Here is a 22,364-nt window from a genome sequence, read left to right on the forward strand (position 1 = left end):
AGCTCCTTGGCATGCTCTTTTTGGAATTTTGTCAATCCCCCCCCCCATACTCACGAATTAGCGTGCTGAGATTTTTGCAGTTGAGTGAAGTACAGGGGCTTGGCTGCGTAAGGGATCTGGCAATCACGTCGGGGTCACCAGATGTTGGGTTGAAATAACGACAGACAGGTAGCGAGTGTCATCTGGGAGGCATCTCCCGAGCAAGTCTCGAGGAGTCTCTTTTATTGAATATTACAGCATTGCCACGTATGTGCTTATTGCTGATTGGTCAACACAAGTACAAAGCATAGGTTGCATATAAGCATTAATCACCAATAGATTAAAGGCTGGGAAAGGGAGCACAGAACTAGACAGGCATGAAAACCTCCTTATTAAACTTTTACTAGTGATTGATATAGCATTCATCCGTAGATGTGGTCAACTATGCATTAAGAACAGGTCAGGTACGAACTCAATGTGAACTGAACATTCTAAGGTGATGAGTGAATGTCTTAGTATTGGAACGGTTTGTGCAGCATCATGTGCAGAAGCGAAGCTTAGAAGCAAGACTTCCCATCAGGCCACAGACATGTGCAGAATCAGAGCATCCCATCAATCTACTGTGCTCCATCAACATCACTACTAGAGATATGGGACGCGGGTGGCGCTGTGGTCTAAACCACTGAGCCTCTTGGGCTTGCCAATCAGAAGGTCAGCAGTTCAAATCCCCACTACAGAGTGAGATCTCATTGCTCTGTCCCAACTCCTGCCAACCTAGCAGTTCGAAAGCACGCAAGTAGATAAATAGGTACCGCTGCAGTGGGAAGGTAAATGACATTTCCGTGTGCTCTGGTTTCTGTCATGGTGATCTGGTGTGCCAGAAGTGGTTTAGTCATGCTGGCCACATGATCCAGAAAGTTGTCTATGGAGAAACGCCAGCTCCCTCAGCCTGAAAGTGAGATGAGAGCCACAACCCCATAGTCGCCTTTGACTGGACTTTTTTGTCCAGGGGTCCTTTACGTTTTTACCTTTCACTAGAGATATAGTAGCTACAATTTCATCAGTGACCCAAGGAATCAATAGGGTTCCATTTTGTTGCAAAAAACTGCTAAGTGTGCTCTGGTTCCTTCATCGAAAAGAGACTTGGCTCCCAGGCTGCCTGCTCTACCTGCCATCTGGCTTGCTTGTCTCCAGACAACCAGCCATGACATTAGCTTTGGTTAAGGGTCCCAGCTGGTTTCAAGACTTAAAGACTCACCTGGCACCATTTTGGCACCTGGCAAATGCAATTTTATTCTCCTGTGCCTTTTAAACTTCTCCAGTTCTTATCAGTTTTAGCCTCACCATTCATGTTTTTGTGCTACTTTTATGTCATATTGGTGACCTGCTTTGTTGTATGTATTTTTATTTTGTTTTTATTGTTGCCTTCAGCTGCCTAGCTATTGAGGACTATATATAAATGCCTTAAATCAATGATTAGTTGGCAGTGGCATTGAACCTACATGTCTCAATTTCTTCCTCTTGGCATATGTTGGGGTACTAAGCTCTGACCACTACATCAGAATTGCTCAGATTTTAAAAGACTTTTTCTCAGTTGTTCCCAAATTGTTGTTCCCAATCTGTGATTTCATCCGGTTCTGAGATGAGTGTAACAGTTGAGAAATGGTTCCTTGCCAGTTTGTTGCCAGTTTACATAATGGTGTTCTCATTTCCACATGGAATGAAATTGAGTTTGCCATTTGTTTGAAAGTGGTGCATTTTGCTAATTTAAGGTTGTGATTAATGAGCATCAGGGTCTAACTATCTATTACATTAAATGCATGGTGTACAACACTGTCAGCATTTTTTAATTTGAAAAAGTTAATACTTAGTATGCCCCCTCATTTTCTGAAAACTTAATAACAGCAATAATAACAGTAATAAAATTTTTATTGTTTATACCCCACCCATCTGGCAGGGTTTTCTAGGCAGCTTCCAGCAAAATATAAAAAATAACAAAATGTCAGACATTAAAAACTTCCCTGAACAGGGCTGCCTTCAGACGTGATATAAAAGTTGTGTAATTCTTTATCTCCCTGTCATCTGATGGGAGGGCATTGCACAGGGAGAGTGCCACTGCTGAGAAGGCACTTTGCCTGGTTCCCTGTAACTTTACTTCTCACAGTGAGGGAACTGCCAGAAGACTCTTGAAGTGGATCTCCATGTCCGGACTGAATGATGGAGGTGGAGATGCACCTTCAGGTATACTGGGCTGAGGCTAGGCGTTTAGGGCTTTAAAGGTCAGTACCAACACATTGAATTGTGCTCGGAAACGTACTGGGAGCCAAAGAAAATCCTTTAGGAGTGGTGTTATATGGTCTCGGCAGCCACTCCCACTCACCAGTCTAGCTGACACATTTTGGATTAGTTGTAGTTTCCGAGTCACCTTCAAAGGTAGTCCTACAGAGACTTCATTGCAGTAATCCAATTGGGAGATAACTAGAGCATGTACCACTCTGGCAAGACAGTCCATGGGCAGCTAGGGTCTCAGCCTGCATACCAGATGGAGCTGGTAGACAGCTGCTCTGGACACAGAATTGACCTGTGCCTCCATAGACTGCTGTGAATCCAAAATGACTCACAGGCTCCTCACCTGGTCCTTCAGGGGCACAGTTACCCCATTCAGGACTAGGGAGTGCCCCACCCAGCCCCTGTCTCCCACGAAAAGTACTTCTGTCTTGACAGAATTCAACCTCAATCTGTTAGCCACCATCTATCCTCCAACTGCTTCCAGACACTCACACAGGAGATTCACTGCCTCCTTCACACAGGAGATTCACTGGTTCTGATTTAAAGGAGAGATAGAGCTGGGTATCATCTGCATACTGATGGACACCCAGCCCAAACCCCCTGATGATCTCTCCCAGTGGCTTCATGTAGATGTTAAAAAGCATGGGGGAGAGGACAGAACCCTGAGGCACCCCACAAGTGAGAGCCCAGGGGTCTGAACACTCATCCCTCAACACCACTTTCTGGACACGACCCAGGAGGAAGGAGCAGAAGCACTGTATAACAGTATCCCCAGCTCCCAACTCCTCTAGATGGTCCAGAAGGATGTAATAGTTGATGGTAGCAAAGGCTGCTGAGAGATCCAGCAGGACCAGGAAACAGCTTTCACCTCTGTCCCTAACCCACCAGAGATCACCAACCAGCGTGCCCAAGGCAGTTTCAGTGCCATGATGAGGCCTGAATCCCGACTCGAAAGAATCCAAATGATCCACGTCCTCCAGGCGTACCTGGAGTTGTTCAGCGACCACCATCTAAATCACCTTGCCCAATAATAGAAGATGCTTAACCCTTCACTCACCAGCTATAACCTCCCCATTTCCTGTTTTGATGTTTGAGGGCATGGAGAAAAGACATGTTCTGTGTAGAAGGATACTGTTCTAAAACCCGTCACATTTATGTCTATTTTCTTTATGTAATAGAACTTTAAATATGAATTTATTTTGAACATGGACAGAAAGTCCAGTACCATCTATCTTTCCATTTCACACAAGAATACACTTAGAAAGTAATGATATACATGATTGCTTTTGAGAAAGTAGGGAATATGACTGTAACGTCAAAGAACTCTTATTGCCATAAAAATACTCTTAACAATCTGATTCCATTATGAGCTTTCTCTTTTTAGTTAATCCCATACCATGCACAATTGTATATATACCCATCATATATAAATAGTCTCAGGATATAGTCTGAAGTCACAGAAAGAAACTGTTTTCCTGAAACTAAGCAGGTCTGGGTGCAGTCAATGTCTGGGTGAGTCTTGGAAACATGTAGATGCTGCCTTGCGTTTCATAATGGAATAAATGGGGGGAGATATAAATGTAAGAACATTAATTAATATCCCCCACTCTTCACCTTTTTACTAAATTGAAAAGTTACCCTACCTTGTAGGAGAGTTACTCCAGGTCTCCAATCATTTTGCTCCCCATTTCTGTACCATTTCCAGCTCTGCAATATCGTTTTTGTGACCTGACAACCAGAACTGTGCACAGTACTCAAAGTGTGGTCACACCATTAGGTTGTATAAGGACATTAAAAAAATGGAAGTTTTATTTTTGACCCCTTTCCTAAGGATCCCTAGCAAGGATTATTGAATTTTCTCTTTTTGCAGCTTCTTTGGGTTTATAATTGCTGTCACAGTAAGCATCTTTTCTAGGAGGAAATGGGTGTAATATCATTGCACCAATATTCTGCGGTCCAATTATTTTCTTTACACTGTTAGCCTTTTCCCTTCAGATAGTAGAGAGTCAATTACAATAATAAATGAAGCCCAAAAAGAAGTCTAGCAACACAGTACATTGTGATGTCTCCATATGGTGCAATAATTCTGAATACTTGCCCGCCTGTGATCTGTTGTATGCTTTCCAATCCAAGCATAGTAATGATTTATAGAATTCGGCCTCAAGAATTTGACAATTCTACCCCAAGCAGGACATTTAACAATTTGTTCTGTATATGTAATGAATTGCATCCAGTGGTGTCTTTTAGCTGCCACTAAGGCTTCTGTCGGTGGAATGAGAAGGGAATAAATTTTCGGCAATTCTCTCTCCTTTCTCCCCCAGCTACATCCCACTAGCCTAGTTTTATTACCCAAGTGCTTTTGTCTTGGCTGCAATGTGTCCTTCAATTCTGATAATGCCTCTTGCTTGTCCGAATGGAGGAGAGAGGGGTGTGCAAGTGTTTACAGAGACTCTACTGTACAAACCTAAAATTTACTTTCGGTGCTTTGCCAACTTTTTCTTCTGGCCTTGGCCACCAGTGGCATGAGCCCTCAGAAAATTGTCCTTAACAGAATGCAGGTATTGGGCTAAAAAACATTCCCCATCCCAGTGTATTGTATAAAAGACTTTGGGTTTACACGGGCAGCTGATGCCTCGTACACATAGGAATAATAATTAGCCTGCTAAATTTAGGACAGATAAAATGTTCCTTCCGTGTACAGTAAATGCCGATACATTTGGCACCTAGATAATGTAAAATCTACTACTACCACTGAACAGTTAATTGATCATAATAGTGACTTGTTGTCAATTGCATATTGATAGTCCATGACCCATTTCACTGCTGTTTTATCATCCTCACCTGTTGGCACACCACCTAATTTATTTATCCCTTTGGAGATCTCCTTAAATCAGGTATAATGTTCCTGCTTTGCTCCTCTCTCATTCTCATAGTAAGGGAGAATCTGGCAAAGCAATTAGGAAAATACAAAGCTACAAATAAACACATTTGAGCTCAGGATCAAAATATTTGTTTTGCAGGTGGGAGGGTGGTGGAAAACAGGCACACGAATTCTATGGGGCTGAAGCCTCTACAGCCCCCCCCATGTCCGCTGAGATGGGAATAACGCCCCCCCCATCTTGAGGGGGGCAGAGGAAGCCTGGCAGGATGTCGTCCTGACATGGCGTGGCCTGATGGGATGTCAAACCAGGCCTGGTAGGTCTCTCCCAAATCAACAGTGATGTCAGCACCCCAATGTTGGGTGCAAATCAGTGCCTGTGATGGAAATACTATTGCAAATACTGTTTCAAAAAGGACTCATGCTCATTTGTTACTATAAAAGCCCATATTGCAGGGATGTTGGAAAGACATATGAAGCTCATCTAAGTTACATTCCTCCAATAAGCACAATTGTTGGAAAGCCTTCATGACCCTTGTGTCCTTTAAAACTCATCTCTTCATTTGACAGAACACTGGAAGGCTGCATATTATGCTTTGCAACAGACTAATGTTGCAATTAGTATGATATAGGTAATGCAAAGTGAGAAACTGGCATCAGCTACATGTTCCAATGTGTAAGTGGGCATGGCATCAGGTGAACAGTGGAGACAGTCACCTACAGGACATTGCAGGCTGGCTATACATTTCTTACCTTTGCAATGTTAGTAGGCATTCTTATTAAGACTATCCACAGCCAGTAAAACAGAATTCAAACCATGTGTGCCCTGCATATTGTTATGCAATATGTAAAGACATATTGTTCCACGATTAAATTATATCCAGTTTATGTAAGCTGGCGATTGTGAATTATCTAGTGTATAGTGCAAGTGAATGTATGTGTGACCATGATTACTAGATAAAATTGATTTAATCTGCCTGGACGTTGTTTACCATTAGTCATAGAAAATTAATATCAGAATGGATATGATCCTTCTGTTTATTTGAATAGTACAATGACCTTTCTGGATATTGTACAAATGAATTACACTTTGTCTAATTGCAGCAAATGCACTTAGAAGGTGTATTTGCATGTTGTATGAACTACTCTATTAACCACTGACTAATGGCTGGTTTACAGTTTTAATTGTTGCTTGTCTGTATTGGTTATTGTACTGCAAGCATTTTGTGCATATAAGGCTATGTCACTGTTCAGCTGTTTGATGGCCACCCAAAAGCATCAATGTTTGTTTTTTTCAATGGAATGACTGCTGCTATTTGTTGGCATGTTTCAGCATGCTCTTCCACAGCACAGAGCTGATAGACCTCCTGCTAATGGGCAGGAAGGAGAACTGTCTTGATTTGATAGCTTGTGCAAACTCATTGTACAGCTTTGATGAAGAAGCTTATAGTGGATAGTGAAGAAAAGCAGTTCTCGGAAATCCAGGGGAGGCCCAATTGTGTCTCCTCCTGGAGTACGAAAAGTCATTCATTTTCTGTACAGCATGATAATATAGATGATGATGAATTTTGAAAATGAATCTTGAAGGAGTCAATCACCACACCAGATGACACTGAATGCAGCCAGTGGCATCTGTTGAAGATGTTTGCTTGTCAACATTATTGGCAGCAATAGATGTAGATGACCAAGCTAGCATAGGAAATCACTGAGAAAGGAGTGCAAACATGCTGGGAATGGGGGCTGGGAAAGCACACCATTGTTTGAGACTCTGTTCTGCCATGTGATGCCCCAAACCTTCCTGATTCAGTGCATACCTTAAGCGTGTAGTCATCAATGCTGATGTGTGGAGCGCTGGCACAATCCTGAACCTGCATGTTGATCTTTGTCAGGCTGATGGTGCAGCCAAACCCCTACGGGCTTGGACAAAATGGTTAATGAGTCTCTGTAGAGCTTCCTTGGAGTGCACTGTCCATTAAAATCCAGATATATACTCATTTGTTTTAGGAGAAATACATTTGAGCATAGAGTTATATGGAATATAACAACTCTGGCATAATTAATATGGATGTGCTGCTGAAAGTATGTAATAGAAAAACTACTCAAGTTAGCAAATAAGAAATCCACAGCAGTTTCTCTCTCAGTTTTTGTAGTTACAGTTGAAAATCAGTTTTCTCCCAAAAATTTTATTTTATGTCTGCTATCTCAATGTTTATGGTAGTGAGTTACACATGGTGAGGAAGTATTTGAGCATGCACTGTGCCTACAAGATAAACTGTTGTAAAGCAATATGTGTACATGAATATTTAAGTGTAGGTGGGTTCCCACGAGGCAAGACACAGTGATAACAGCAAGGAACTTTATTGAACTAACAGAACTGGACAACAGGGGCAAAACAACTGCTTATATAAATTTCTGAAAGCCTGGGCCACTCCCACTCCCAACGTGATTGGCTGTCTAAACTTCTAAGCAGCAAATCATGACTCAGAGTTTAAGGGCCAATGGCAGAGACCCACATCCTGAAATGTTCTGTGATTGGATATCTTGTATCGAATCAGAACACAGGAGCTCAGATTCCTTAGTCCAGACTCAAACTCAGGCAAACACAGACCACTGAATACATAACAAATACTGACAGATTCTTAGTTTGCATCATCTGAGTTGCGCTGGGGATGTGGGGGTGTGAATCAAACATTCTGAGTGTATGTCCTTTTTGTCCACATCTCTACTTACCTCATACATGCATATAGTATTCCTTACCAATGAGTATGTGTTATGTGTTGAAGAATTTAGCTGCTCGGGAAAATCAAATAGAAATATAGCCATGTAACAAAATATTCCCGGGGAATTTGAAGATATGCTTTTGCGTTTTTCATACCTCTTGAAATAATTGATAGTGCTTTACTTTTTTTTTTTAAGCGAGTGCAAATAGAATTTATGGTTACAGTACACTGAATAGAATAACTGCATCTGCAGTATATCATCATATTTACTTGTGTCATGCTATGCAATCTGCAGTATATAATTCCACTAGGTCTCTCTTAGCCCTCTCCTCGGTGGTGTTATTTTGAGGATTCATTAATCCATACTGATCTGTACTGTAGATAGACTCTCTCTCTCTCCTCCTGCCTCTCTCTCTCACACACAGAGTTTCCAGTAATATAGTCTCCCCATCGGTGCCACTAAAAAAAAAAAAAAGTATGGCAAATAAGAGACTTTCAAAACTCCCAGGGTTTGTTGCTGGATTTAAACTATTTATCAGCTTGCACAAATGAGCCGCATAGAGAGCTATAGTAAGGGAGAATAATACAGAAAACCTAGTGTGCATATGAATGTGTTGCGCATGCAGAACAAGACCCCCTGGATCTCAGCTCTTGTTTGAGCAGGTCAAAGTTCCCTCTCCTAACTAAGGTTGACTTTCTGGGAATGAGGGCTAAACTGAACACAGCAAAAGGCTTTTAATCCCCTGTAAGTATGCTGATGTAGGAGTCAATATAGGCCGACTACTTTACCTTAACTAATCTGAGCTAATTAACCTTGAATAAAATAGTATGTAGGCCAGCATTCAGAAGTCTCAAAGTGTTTAATAGATTGCATGACAACCAATTCTACAAATACAAACACACACACTCCTCAGCAGAATGAGGTCCCCTTGATTTTAATTTTTTTCTACCACATGTCATTCATGCAATAATAGTGAACTAGCAATGAATTTATACTGAACCATCCACATGTTGTTCTACAGTGCTTTCCCAATGCTGCCACATTATTGTCATCTCGAGCAACACCCTTGCACTATAGCACAACAAAAGCAGGACACCCCTATCCCCAAACATGAAAAGCTATAACATTTCAGTAGGATGCTATGGGTAAGCACTGATTGGAAACAAAACAGCATGTTACCCCCCCCCCCTTTTGCAGGTATGAACAGTAGTGAAAGCAGGATTGTGTATAACTATAAATGATCAAGAATGCACAATAAAAAGAAGGGCTTCTGGAGGGAACCTGAGTTACAAGAACTGTCGATACTTTAAATAAGATGCACATATAACTTTTATTGGTATAGATGGTGTTGTGTTTCCAATGGTTGAACTTAAAAAAATGTTATGATGCATGCGTGAGGACCTGGGGAAGAGCCTGTGAGGTTTGGGGACTGAATCCCAGGATGAGGCCTTCTTTGAAGGTGCACAACTGGGCACTGCCCCTCAGGATGTTAAACCCAATTTCCGAGACAGCACCTAAAATCTGAGAAAATGACAGTCCTAAAGAATTTCACTCGGTTGTGGCGTGTTTGCTTTGGGTAACACTCTTTGGAATTTCCAATGAAGAATGCTCGAGTAGCAGGAAAGGAGAACAGAACTGGTTTTGCAGGACTTTGATCCTTTAAATGAAGCATGTGAAGAAGCTCTCTTCAGTGGTCTGAAGTGATATGAATTATTTCCTTGTATAGGTCCCGATACATATTTAGGACTCCAGCCCTAAATTACTGTATATATGCTACTCCAATGAAATGGACTTTAGCCTTTGTTCTTATCTACATCCAGTCCAAGTGGTGGTGGCACTGCCTCCTTAGTCTCAATGGAAAGAAGGATAGGGACAAAATTAGAAGCAGTTAATTCTGTTTGTCATTGGCTCAGGCTCCGCCTGCTATTTGGGCTTCACCCCACCATGCTCAATAGGAACAAGCCACCGCTAATCAACAACACCATTAAATGTCATTAAGTGAATCTTAAAACAGATTTTCATGTACCATGGCTGGGTCCTTTTTCTCCCTTCCATTTAGGACATATACCTCAGTCTTCCCCCACCCAAAAAAATTTTTCCCTGACTCCTGAGTACTTGAATTGTCCAAAAGCAATTTTCATTGACAGGAAAATTGCTGAAATTATCACGTTGAGTAAGTCTGCTTTCCAAAACAATTTCTTGCAAATTCCAGGAGTGGCATTCAACTAACTTTGACTCTGATAGACATTATTGAAATTAATGGATGTAACTCATATTCATTTCAATGGGTCTACTCTGAGTAAAGGTTAGTTGATGACCACCCCAGTATACACCACCCTTTTCTATTTCTGCCCCCTTATTCTTGTGTAGCAATAGATGGATATGGAGTAGACTATGCCGGTTTCCAGAATTTGTTTCTTCATTGCTTTTGATTATTTCTGAGCACTTTGTGTATGACAGTAACCCTCAGGTGATGATGACATACAATCTGATGGCATTTTCTTATTTTTCTCTTCAGGATACGCAAATCATGATGCTCACCTTGGGTCGTGTGAAAACAAGTACTGTGGTTTGGGTAGGCACTGTGTTGTTAACAGAGGAACAGGGCAAGCAGAGTGTGTCTGCATGGAGCACTGCAAGCCTCACTTCAAGCCTGTGTGTGGCTCAGATGGTGAATTCTACGAAAACCACTGTGAAGTACACCGAGCCGCCTGCCTGAAAAAGCAAAAGATTACCATCGTTCACAACGAAGACTGCTTCTTCAAAGGTAAGCGCGTTTGGACAATGCCTTGAAGACTCTAGCCAGCTGCATATTTTGAAGTTAATTCAGCTGGAGCACTGATAAAATTCTGCACGGTGTATTGTGAAGAAATGGTAGGAGAACTTAATCTGACAAAACTCTCTTCCCCTAGATATGTGTCTCAGCTACGCCCAGTTTTCTCTGTGTCTTTTCTGAGAAGCCTTGGAATATAGATCAAGCGTGGCTTTTGACACTGTTGTAACCAAGATTCCTATGACCTTGGTTTGAAGAGGTGAATAAAACTGTGATAAAGTAAAGCAGTTACAGAGTTTAATGGAGAAATATGTAACCACTGCAGAGGCTGCATGTGTATAGCTTCCTGCTAGAAGCCTAATCTTTGAGTTACCATTCTATCTTGCCTTGTTGTCTAAAGCTTTTGTGTTATTTTAAGATCCTGGCTTCTATCTTGTTTGTCACTGCTGTTTTGATTCTGCTTTTCACTCTTTTTATCTGTCGGGACAAATATTAATGTTTATTTTGATATTTTTTTTAAAAAAAATTGTTTCATGTGATTCTGAGAAGTCTTGGGGCTTTTGAAGTCACAGGGCAATACAATGCAAAACTAATGGGTGCTGAAAATTCAGAAAATGAGAGCCCGTGACAATTTTACAGTAATTGAACTTCTCAGTCAGGTCCATTACTGAGGCCTAATTTATGTGCAGATTTTTACAATAGGGTTGCTATTCTCTGATACTGGTTTGAGAAGTACCCATAAAATCCAAGCATGTATGTGATGCAGAACTTAAGTTCTTTCCAACTGAGAAGCCATATTTTTAAAAAGATGTGTGTCTTTAACTCATACAATTAACCCCTCTTCATATACACTTCACCATGAATACAATGTTGCTCATTAAAATGCCTTCAAGAATTATAATAAATTCATCTCACGTTGATCAAATGCATATGGAGTTACCGGTTAGGTTTTGCTTAAGTCTTGACCATTGATTTGTGCCTTTCTGCTTAGTTCATTTCCCCCTAACTTGGTTCTGGAAGTGCCGTATCCATTCCAACTGCTCTGTTAAGGGATGTGTGCTCTGTAGACAATGGAGTTTAATTATAGACATGATCCTGCACTTTGATTGCATTTTAAGCCCATGTACATTTTAGTGCATATCCATAGGGGTGAGAGACATAAGCTGGTATTTTTAAGTGATCTTTAAGTTCCCCCACTGTGAGCACAAAGAAATGATTAATCTAACAATAACTGTTAGAGGTGGCAAGACCCCTTTTTTCCATGCAGAAAACACACATACAGGAGCATTTCATACAGAACATGAGGCAGAGCTTTTATATTCAGTTTATTCTGACAAGCCTAATGCCAAGGAAGAAGTTAAAGTTATGGATACAATTTCAGTTCTGTTAGTACATAATGGAGCCTTTTAAATTTGAGGTCCACAAGATGTTTTATAAGAGTCTGCTTGCATTGGAATAAAATCCAGCCTACATTTTTAATATGAATGCAATACAAATGAGGCAATTTTGTTTTGTTTTGTTGGCTCATCTCTGCAGTGTAATAGAAATGCAGTGACCATTGCACTGCATTTTCTCCATTCCATAATTGCTGCCCTGCTAATAACTTTTGCATTTGGGGGAGCCTATAGTAATTTCAGTTTAAAAGTTTAGCATAACAGTTGACTGACTCGACTTGTGGAGGTCACGCAACAAAGGAAGTGAAGTAGATGCTGATGGGATGGCATTTTAGGAAGAATGCATAATTATTGGAAGGGTGAAAGGTGTGGGAGCTGAAATTAGACTAGCGGTTCTGCATTATATTGAAGGATGGTCTCATATGTGACAACCAGAACAATTAAACTCAGGAGCACTTGTACATGTTGTTAATGTGCATTTACATTCTGCTCGATGTAACTTTTTCATTTAACTCCTTTGCTGCAAATAGCTGAGATTCACAGACCAGAGTGCCTGCTGTCAGAATTTAAGTTGAGTTCTGCTTTCTCAGACCAAAGCTCTGTCTTGTACAGCGTCTTGTTTCTTGTTTATCTTCTGATACTGGAGGAAGCATTTAACCATCCTGGATAAGAACCATTTATCCTCTACAGAGTGTGCTTTCTCACCCTCCCATCAAGCTACCTGTGGGAGTTCCTCATGCATGCAAATTTACTAGTGAACCAGTAGTTTGCCCTGACCAGTAATGAACACTGTTATTTGGAAATGAATTATACGGATGAAATTTTGCATGCTTGATGTCTACCTCTACTTATAAAAAGGTAAAGGTAAAGAACCCCTGACAGTTAAGTCCAGTTGTGAACGACTCTGGGGTTGCGGTGCTCATCTTGCTTTACTGGCTGAGGGAGCCGGCGTTTGTCCACAGACAGTTCTTCTGGGTCATGTGGCCAGCATGACTAAGCCACTTCTGGCGAAACCAGAGCAGTGCACAGAAACACCATTTACCTTCCCGCTGGAGCAGTACCTATATATCTACTTGCACTTTGATGTGCTTTCGAACTGCTAGGTTGGCAGGAGCTGAGACCAAGCAACGGGAGCTCACCCCATCACGGGGATTCAAACTGCTGACCTTCCAATTGGCAAGCCCTAGGCTCAGTGGTTTAGACCACAGCACCACCCATGTCCCACCTCTCCTTATACTGTCCTTTAAAAATACAACAGGATGTTTGACATTTGACAGTAAGACGGCTAATGGCTCCTCCAGATGACCTCTTTATTGTGTTTTCTTCCTGATTTCATTCAAAAAAGCTTACATGGAGGTTAGAGCATGTCTGATCTTTATTGAACATTTGTTCTACTTTGCTTGCAGGATGGTTATACAACAATGAACATTCATCCTGATTTGCTTGCAGGGTGTTTATGTATATATTCTGGTTAATCATCCATTTATCCCATCCTTTTCTATGCATTTCCCCATCACAGTCCTAACTGCAATTTTTTAAAAAATAAATAAAGTGGATTTGTTGTGCCAGGACAACAGTGTGTTCTACTTCACTTTAATTGTGGAAACCTAAATTTCCAGTTTGCATTTGAATCCCTCCCACAAAGTAGTGGCACCCTAAGCAAAAGGAACCTCATGGTTTGTTCTTTAGTGGTATTGACCCAATTTGTCTGTACATATCAATTGGAATCTCAGAAATGGCAGGTTAGCTATCGGCTATAGTAGTTCATAATAAGAAGAATGTTCATTATGTCTATCAAAATGTATTTTTTTCATAGAGCTTGAACAGAATCTGATTTGGATCATGACATTTTGCAGCATTATTATGGTTGGATTATAATATCCGACTGTAAAAATACTCATAATTTAAATATTATGGGCAGTATTCAACAGAGAAATTTCATTACTGTAAAGAGTTATGGCTTGCAGTGAAACTTCCCTTCCCTTTCTTTACCCCCTGCACCCTGTTAGTCTCTTTTGGGGGTTCTCCTAACCCTCTGGAGCAGTTTTGGGGCAGGGTTCAGGGGTGTGCCGGGAGAAGAGACAGTGAAGGGAAATTCTGTTGCACAGCTATCTTGGGATACCGTATTTGAAACCACTGTATACTAGAATTTAAAAGGGTGGTGCTGTGGTCTAAACCACTGAGCCTCTTGGGCTTGCTGATCAGAAGGTCGGCAGTTTTACCTTTACATTATAATTTAAGCAGAAAATAAATGGTTTATCTGGAGTCATACTACGCCTTCTAAAGCTATGTAAGTACTACTTTTCAGAGATTGTCATATTTCCAGTTTTAACTGTTACAGAGAACTTTAGCCAACACTTTCTGCCTGTCAGGAAAGCGCTTTTGCATTGGCCCTATGGCAGGCCACCAGTCAGGCTTAACAACGTATATAAAAGAGGAGCCCAAAGTGTCTGGCATCTGTTCCTGTATGTTGATAAAGTATGCACAGATATGGCCATGGGGAATTTAATTTGGAAACTTGATTCCCGCTCATTATTTTGTCACTTTCTTTCTTCTATCCTACCCCTCCAAAAATAGAGGAAGTGACTCTTCCCTTCACTTGTAAAAGCACACAAATTGGGTGTCTGAGGCAGGGATAAATTGCCTCCTTGTCTTTCCCTGGTGTCTGACCTGAATTCTTCCTGTGCAGACTCAGCTCAATGAGGAACTCAGTCACAGACCACATCTATCAAGATAAGGGAGATTCTAAACTAGCTAGGTCTTCTTGATTGTTCTTTGCTGTTGTACAACATATTTTCTTATACTATTTGCTGGCTTGTAGATCAGTGGGAGGACATGAACCATGAGCTAATCTAGTGATGAGTTTGTTAGATGCTGCCAACCATATGTGTACATTTCAATATGTTGTCCTGTTTCATTTCATGGTGGAAAGCTGAAGCGTGTTCCTGGGGAAAAAAAGTAAACTACACAAAATACATAAAACCACAGTTTTCATATCTCAGCTAAGAAAGATGCAGCGTTTCAACCTGTTTAGTGCTCTCTCCCTTCATTCCATACTGCAGGTACATTGGTAAATCTCTCTGTGTGTTTTTTGTTCTGTAATTGTTTATTTACTCTCAATATTTTGTAATGCTGTCATCAGATGATGGGTCTGAACAAAATTTCAGGGGAGGAAGTAACATTCAGTAACTGAAGAGCAGAGACAGGTATTCGTGGTGTCCTCATTCGCAAGTAAACTTAGAGAACAGTATGTGTTATATAATAAGTTCCAGGGACACTGTTTTGGTACTTTTGTAAATGCTTCTCATTGCTAGGCTTTTCCTATGGAGATATGAAATGGGATTCTGTTTTCATTGACCACCACAACAGTGGTGGCAGGTAGATCGTGACTAGCTGAATGTCACTCAGTGGTGTTCCTGGATGAATGGGGATTTAAACCCTAGTCTCCCAAGTCCTAGTCCAGCATTTTAACCACTACACCATGCTGGTAGTGTGTAGGGATATCTAGACAGATGAATCACAAAGCTTCTCATTTTTTGAGTTAACTGGAACGACAGATCTTTGAGTGTGTTCAGAAGCCACCTTGGCCATTACTTCAGCTGGTTTTCAGCCATCTCCTTCTGCCCAGCACTGTTGCAGGCTGGTCAAGTGAGAGAACAGAGAAGTGTTTGATGACAGTAATAAACAACATGCTGTTGATTGGTGCCAATGTGCCATTAACAACCCGCTGTGGGTGGCAATTGCAAATGATTTAGAAAATGTTCCACTCTGATTCTGACAGTGTCCTTAACTGTATGTCCTGTCAGCATGAACGGATGGCTAGCTTCTGCATTCAGAAGCTCAGAATTGTCCTTTATCTTGGGAACTGAACTTCTTTTCTGTGTAACAATAAACTGTGAAAGTGGGCAGTGATGTCATCAGGCATTGCACTCCAAACACATTGTGCAGTAACTAGGAGGAAATTCATGGCTGGCAATTAAAGAGACTTCATGTTGTCACTCAAGGTATGTGAATTGCACAGTCTGTAGCCCTGCTGATTCACGTCCTTATTGTGGAAATTGTACACACTTTTTTTGTGTTTTTTTTTTTGCCATCTGCCTAGGGCCTGCCCCTCTAAAGTAGCGTTGGAAACACAAATTATAAAAAGATTTCATATCCTCTGTTCCCCTAGATGATGCAGACATTGTGATAAAGATTTTCTAATAAATAGGCTTATATATGTATGTTATGCTTCTTCCCTGCAGAGAAGGGTAAGTGAGAACAGAACAGAAGTTCACAGAGACAAAGTCCAACTCAAATACTGTGGGAGGGGTGTCTGCCACCATGAAGGAAACATGCCCATTCTTTAAAAAGCCCCTCCCAGGACCCAGAGCTGTTTGATAACTACTGTCCAGTCATAAATATCCTTTTCTTGGGCAACACGATTAAAGGTGTTTCCTTGTGCACACAAGTTGTGCAGTTTTGTGCAGAATCTACATGCCATTGTTGGCATCAAACTGCCAGCCCTTATTCCCTCCCCCAATATTTCTCTCCATTTAATCCAGGTTTACCCTTTCCCGGGGAAATCCAGTAAGTATAACAACAACATCTTGTTGGCAATAACTCAGTGACTCTTTTGCAAATTAAGCTCCCTATCTGGAAGCACCTAGAGAGAGTGGGAACTGACTGACTGAATATATGTAAGAATAAAATGGATTATCTAGACCAGGTTATCCCAAACCTTGGCCTCCAGCTGTTTTGGACTACAACTTCCATCATCGGACTTCCAACGAGAGCCAGTGTGGTGTAGTGGTTAAGAGCGGTAGTCACGTAATCTGGGGGACCGGGTTCGCGTCTCCGCTCCTCCACATGCAGCTGCTGGGTGACCTTGGGCCAGTCACACTTCTTTGAAGTCTCTCAGCCCCACTCACCTCACAGAGTGTTTGTTGTGGGGGAGGAAGGGAAAGGAGATTGTTAGCCGCTTTGAGACTCCTGAAGGGGAGTGAAAGGCGGGATATCAAATCCAAACTCTTCTTCTTCATCCCTAGCTAACTGGACCAGTGGTCCAATCTCAGTCTAGCTTCAGACCTGGTTCTGGCACCAAAGCAGCCTGGGTTGCCCTGATTGTTGACCTTTATGGGGGAAACTACCTTGTTGACTCTTCTTGACCACTTGCCAGTCTTTGATACCATTAATCATGGTATCTTGCTGCTTGCTGGATTGATACTGCGTGGTACCAAGCTGTAGTGGTTATGCTCCTATCATTGGGGCAGAATATTTGGACAGAGGCGTTTTCAGTATGTTGATGATATGCAGTTCTATCTCGCAATTCCTTTTGAATCAGGAGAAGCTGTTCATGAGCTAGACTGGTTTCTGAAGGCAGAGACTGGCTGGCTAGAGTACAGTAAGCTGAATCCTGATAAGACGGTGGAGGTACTGTGGATATGTGGCTCTTGAGTCCCGGAGTTAGGCGTGTGACCTCTTCTAGATGGGGTTGCATTCCCCATCAGGTATGTAGCTTAGCATTGGTTTTAATTCGATGATTTTAAAAATTATGTGTATGCTGCTCTGGACTCCTGTGAGAAAAATGGTAGGGGTATATATACTGACTCCAAAATAAAAGGTTATCATGTTATCTAACAACTGAATTGCAACATTATTCTCAAGTCACTGTGACTAGAACAAACCCAAGAAACAAAATGAAAGGGCAGCACTCCTGGTGGGAAGAAATTTTCTCTCTCTTGTTTTCTTTGGTTATATCCTGTCACACATGGCAAATGAGAACTTTCAATGCAGTGAAAGTATTTTCATGCCTCATTTCATTGCCTTGAAGATTTTGTAATGATTTGAAGAGGATGACTGAGTAGGCACGGCAGTGGGAATCTTCAGGGTTGGCAGGTGACAGGGAGAGTGGTGGCAGCCAGCTGTACAAAGTAGCAGGGGCCAGGACAGTAGGCAGGAAGCAGGACAGATGGTGACACTTATAGGGTGGCAAATATGTATATTAATAGTTGCCTTCAAAGGAATTCTGGATAATGATGTTGCATGGTAAAGCAAGAGTAACATAGCCTAAATGTGAATATGTGCAGTCTTACTATTTTCCAAAATGCACCTGACGTCATTTTCTTAACTATAGGAACTTTGGTCACATAATTATAGTGATATGTAATTATAGTTATATGTACACATTGTGCCTGATTTATGCTCACATGCTTCAGATGATGTTCTAAAATGGTTTGGAAATAAGGGAATCTCCTTTTCATGTTACTCTGGAAGCAGTAAGTAGGGGGTGTATTTCTTTCTTTCTTTATTTGCTTTAAGCTGTTGAGTCTTTGACAGGGCATCTTATCTCTCTTACGCGACAGAAAAGATGCACACAAGTAGTTGCTTTTGAGACTGTAAATTATAGATTAGTATGCAGACAATATATGAAGCTACAAAAGAGAACACACAAGGTCAGATTGCCTCAAATATAATGAATGGGAAAGGAACAACATCCATACAAAAATATGAATATTTCTGAAAGTAATCTGAACAGTGGCTGGTAAGAAATATTTGTACAATAATAAATAGCAAAAATGCTCAGTGTAGTTCTGTGTTAAAAGATGTTACTCTTTGCTAAAGGATGATACTTCTGTGGCTAAGAAAGGATAATGTTGTACCTTGACCTTTAATGTGTCAGTATTTTGAAGGAACCAAAATAAATTTAGTCTGTGACTGGCAATTAATTTAAATATAACATCTTAGAGTTTCATGAGTGGATTTCCACTCATATGTTGGGGCACTCTTGGATCTTGGCTACCTGTTCCACTTTAAACCTCAAATCTGCTCTAGAACATTGGCAACTTTCTGGAGCAATCTCCAGAGATTTCAGAGGAAAGAAGATTTTGAAAAATTACCTCCCACACTTCAGTTTAATTTAATTTAATTTAATTTAGGCAGTTCTGCTGGATCTATGCTCCTTCAATTTATGAAACAGGGCCTTCCTAATATGTACAGAAGGGGTCCTGTGAATTTGGTTTCCAAATGTCAAGCAAGTTCCCAAGTAGAGGACATTGCAACATGTAAGGTGTTGTCAGTGCAACATGGAGCAATGGAGAATGGGACTCCTAACTCAGTCAAAATTCTTACGTTATAACAAAATGGGTTGGAAATCTCTAGATCAAAATATTAGGAAGCATAAGCTTATTCCACATACCCCATTCCTCATAAATAAAGATCCTTTTATCTCACTCAACAAGGGTATTGAAATTGATAAACTAAGGACCCTAAGCTGAAAGCTGGTACTCAAGTGACCAAGCAGATGTCATGATTACTGGGAAATCTGAAAGCAGATAATTATTGTACTTCAAACTTAAGAAAGTAAGCCTTAAAATTGAAGGGAAAAAAATCAGGGGAAACAAAACAGAGTGGTGTGTGAAATCCACCTTCACACCGTTTACAAACGCTCTGATTTGGGGGTAAGGGGGTATGCAGTGGCAGGCAGGGCAGTTTCAGTGATTGCTTGTTGGTACTGTAATAACTCCACAGACACCCAATATAATTTAGGTTGGCTTCTTTTGGTTCCTGCCAAACAGGGATGTAAGAAAAGATCATTTTCTTTCCACCTTGTATTTGTCACACCCAGCAATGTTTCAGTTCCACTGTAGTTGGTCTTCTGCCTAAATCTACACTATTCACCTCACTATCCATCATGGCAAAATTATATTACTTACATAAGTTACATAATTGATTACATTGTCATTATGTTATTTCACCCCATTCATTTCAATGCAAGGAAATACAATGCAGATGGTGAAGAAATGTCTGTAGGAAAGTAACATAGGGTGCTGCCTTATAGTGAATCAGATCATTTTTCCAGCTAGCTTGGTATTATCTGACTGGCCAGTTTTCAGACAGGGGACATTCCAAGCCCTACATGAGAATGCTATGGATTGAATCTGAGACATTTTGCATGCAAAGCAGATGTACTACTTCTAATCTGTGATGCTGAGCTGTGATACTTTATCTTTAAAATTTTTGTTGTGATCCACATATATGTCAACTACAGTACACTGTTTATCAGTTACTCCTTAATCATTTCCAGTTCCCTTTGCTAATCACACATTAATCTTCTACTTGCTTTGATGTCTGGTGTGCCCATTGTTCTTGCTTCATTTTTAATAGACGCTCTCTTTATTATGCCTTGTATCTGGATAAAAGACAGCATGATCCTTACTGAAGGTTGAATAGACATGACTACTCTATATTGAATGCCTTTAGTATTTTGATCATTGTAATGGATTTTTTATTATTACTATAACACAAATACACACTTTGCTTCTCAGTGGTTGGTAGCTGAACTGCTGAATAGGAATAGAAAAAAGTGGACATGCATTTCTTTGTAGAGACAAATTCTGTTTGGGCTCCAGTGGACAAATATTGGCCAAATGCATTAATTTAAACAATCTTTGTTTGTACTTCTCAAGAAAACATTATCAGCAGTCACCATAACAAGCCTTGTGAGGGATAGGGGAAAGGTGTCCCTTATGTATTTTCTGTTCCTCAAACTCAACCCAACCCCCCACCGCGAGAGACCTGAATAACATCACAAGGAACCTGTTTTAGGCTGTCTTGAAATATGAACAGACAAATGATTCTTACAATATAACCTATTGTGGCAGGACCCAGTTGTAAACTATATTATAATAAAAGATACGAAAAGTAAATCACACCTTATCTTTCAATATCATTGCTTAGGGATGCACAAACTGACCTCATAATAAGGCACAATTTACTCACCAAGTTACAAATCTAACAGATAAAATCAAATGAAAGTTCATGGCTGTTGTATGAGAATTTGAAGTATCTTTCATTTTTCTGCACATCTGTAACACTAAATGAATCTTGGAAGCATCACATGAGTAACGTGGGGTTTTGCTGCTTCTTGTATCACAGCATCATGCAGCATGATGCATGCTTCTGTGAATGACTGTTGTCACATTGAAGACTTTCTGCAAGTTGAAGTGTACTTTTAGGGTTCTAAGAGAAGCATCTGAATCGCTCGAACACTGTGGTAGTGCAGTGAACCCCCTTGGTTCTTTCTGAATTCTTTATATGCTTTCAAATCTATTGCTCACTGAATATTTAAAGACACAGGGGCACTCCTATTATTTAATTCCACTGAAGGTAACAGGACTAAACTGGCTTAACTAACTCAAGATCTAACTGGCATTTGAATGCTAGGTTCATAAAGGGCAAGAATGTTAACTCTCTTTGGATTTATGGCCCTTTGCGTTATATGATGAATAAGAAGGAAATGCCATCTGACTGCAAATCAGTCACATTTCTCTTTTATTAATCTTCATTTCAAGTTCAGCTGTTGTTGAAGGCTAGGAAAACATTTCTCAAGATAATGTTCTTTGCAAATGTGTCCCAGCCTTTTCTCTTGAAGTCTGTATTTAATGAAATTGATAACAAATTGGGCCAATAAGGAGAACTAATTAGATCCACAGGCTTTCTGTTCTTCTATAATGATAACATTGATTTAATTTGAAGCTGTTGAAAGCACATAGGAGAAACAGATGAAACAAAAAATATTGCACTATAACTAGATTAAAAAAGGGTGCCCCAGGAAATAAAAGTGATTCAGACAGCACCTTATGAAACCTTCATTCACTATAGTTTGAGTTTGGACTTTTTTTTTTTTTTTGTATTCATCTTTATTAACGTCCTAGCAATTAAGTTTCAAACAGTATATTTGCTTTAAAAAATATATATATATGAAAATGTAAAAAAAAACCTTTGTTTCTCTGGAAGCTGGAGCAGGTGGCAGAAATATTTAGAGACCAGGATTTTGATTGTCTAGAGGGCGAAAACACACAAACATTTTTGTGTGAAAATCTGCTGATGTCAGCCTAAAACAGCAGGGTACTTGTTTCCGATCTGTTAAGAGCTTATGGTGTGTCTGCTTTTGTTGTTGAATGTGAATGTTGTTGAAAATGTTTAATAAGTAGGGAGTGGGGGAAGCAAAACAAATAATGGAACACAGATTGCTCATATTCCTATACATTTAATAGGTTCCAAAGCTCCCCCCCCCCGCCGTCACTGTGCTCACCTGTTGCTGATGTGAACCTAAATTATACCTATTAGAGATTATACAATCAAAACATAGTTATACCCATTAAGCTGGCAGAACACTGGCTTCCTTGGTTGTATGGATTATAAAAGCTTTAGTAAGAAACTTACAGTATTCGGTAGCAATTTGTCTGATGCACAGAAAACAAAACAGGTCAGTGAACTCTAGATATGTGAATAAATGACAGGCAATGGTGGCTGCTGCTCATTGGGATTGGGAGACAAACCATAGCTA

General features: G+C 40.4%; 1 protein-coding gene across 4 annotated transcripts in view; it reads left to right on the forward strand.

Moving 5' to 3' along the window:
* The window catches only part of FSTL5 (follistatin like 5), a 362,814-nt gene that overhangs the window by 126,771 nt on the left and 213,679 nt on the right, over positions 1-22,364 (forward strand). For all 4 annotated transcript variants that reach the window (XM_053402951.1, XM_053402953.1, XM_053402952.1 and 1 more), the window contains exon 4: positions 10,386-10,634. In XM_053402951.1, coding sequence (XP_053258926.1) covers positions 10,386-10,634 — 249 coding nt within the window. The remainder of the gene's footprint in view (positions 1-10,385; positions 10,635-22,364) is intronic.

Source organism: Podarcis raffonei, chromosome 9, assembly GCF_027172205.1.
Source record: "Podarcis raffonei isolate rPodRaf1 chromosome 9, rPodRaf1.pri, whole genome shotgun sequence".
NCBI classification, from domain to species: domain Eukaryota; kingdom Metazoa; phylum Chordata; class Lepidosauria; order Squamata; family Lacertidae; genus Podarcis; species Podarcis raffonei.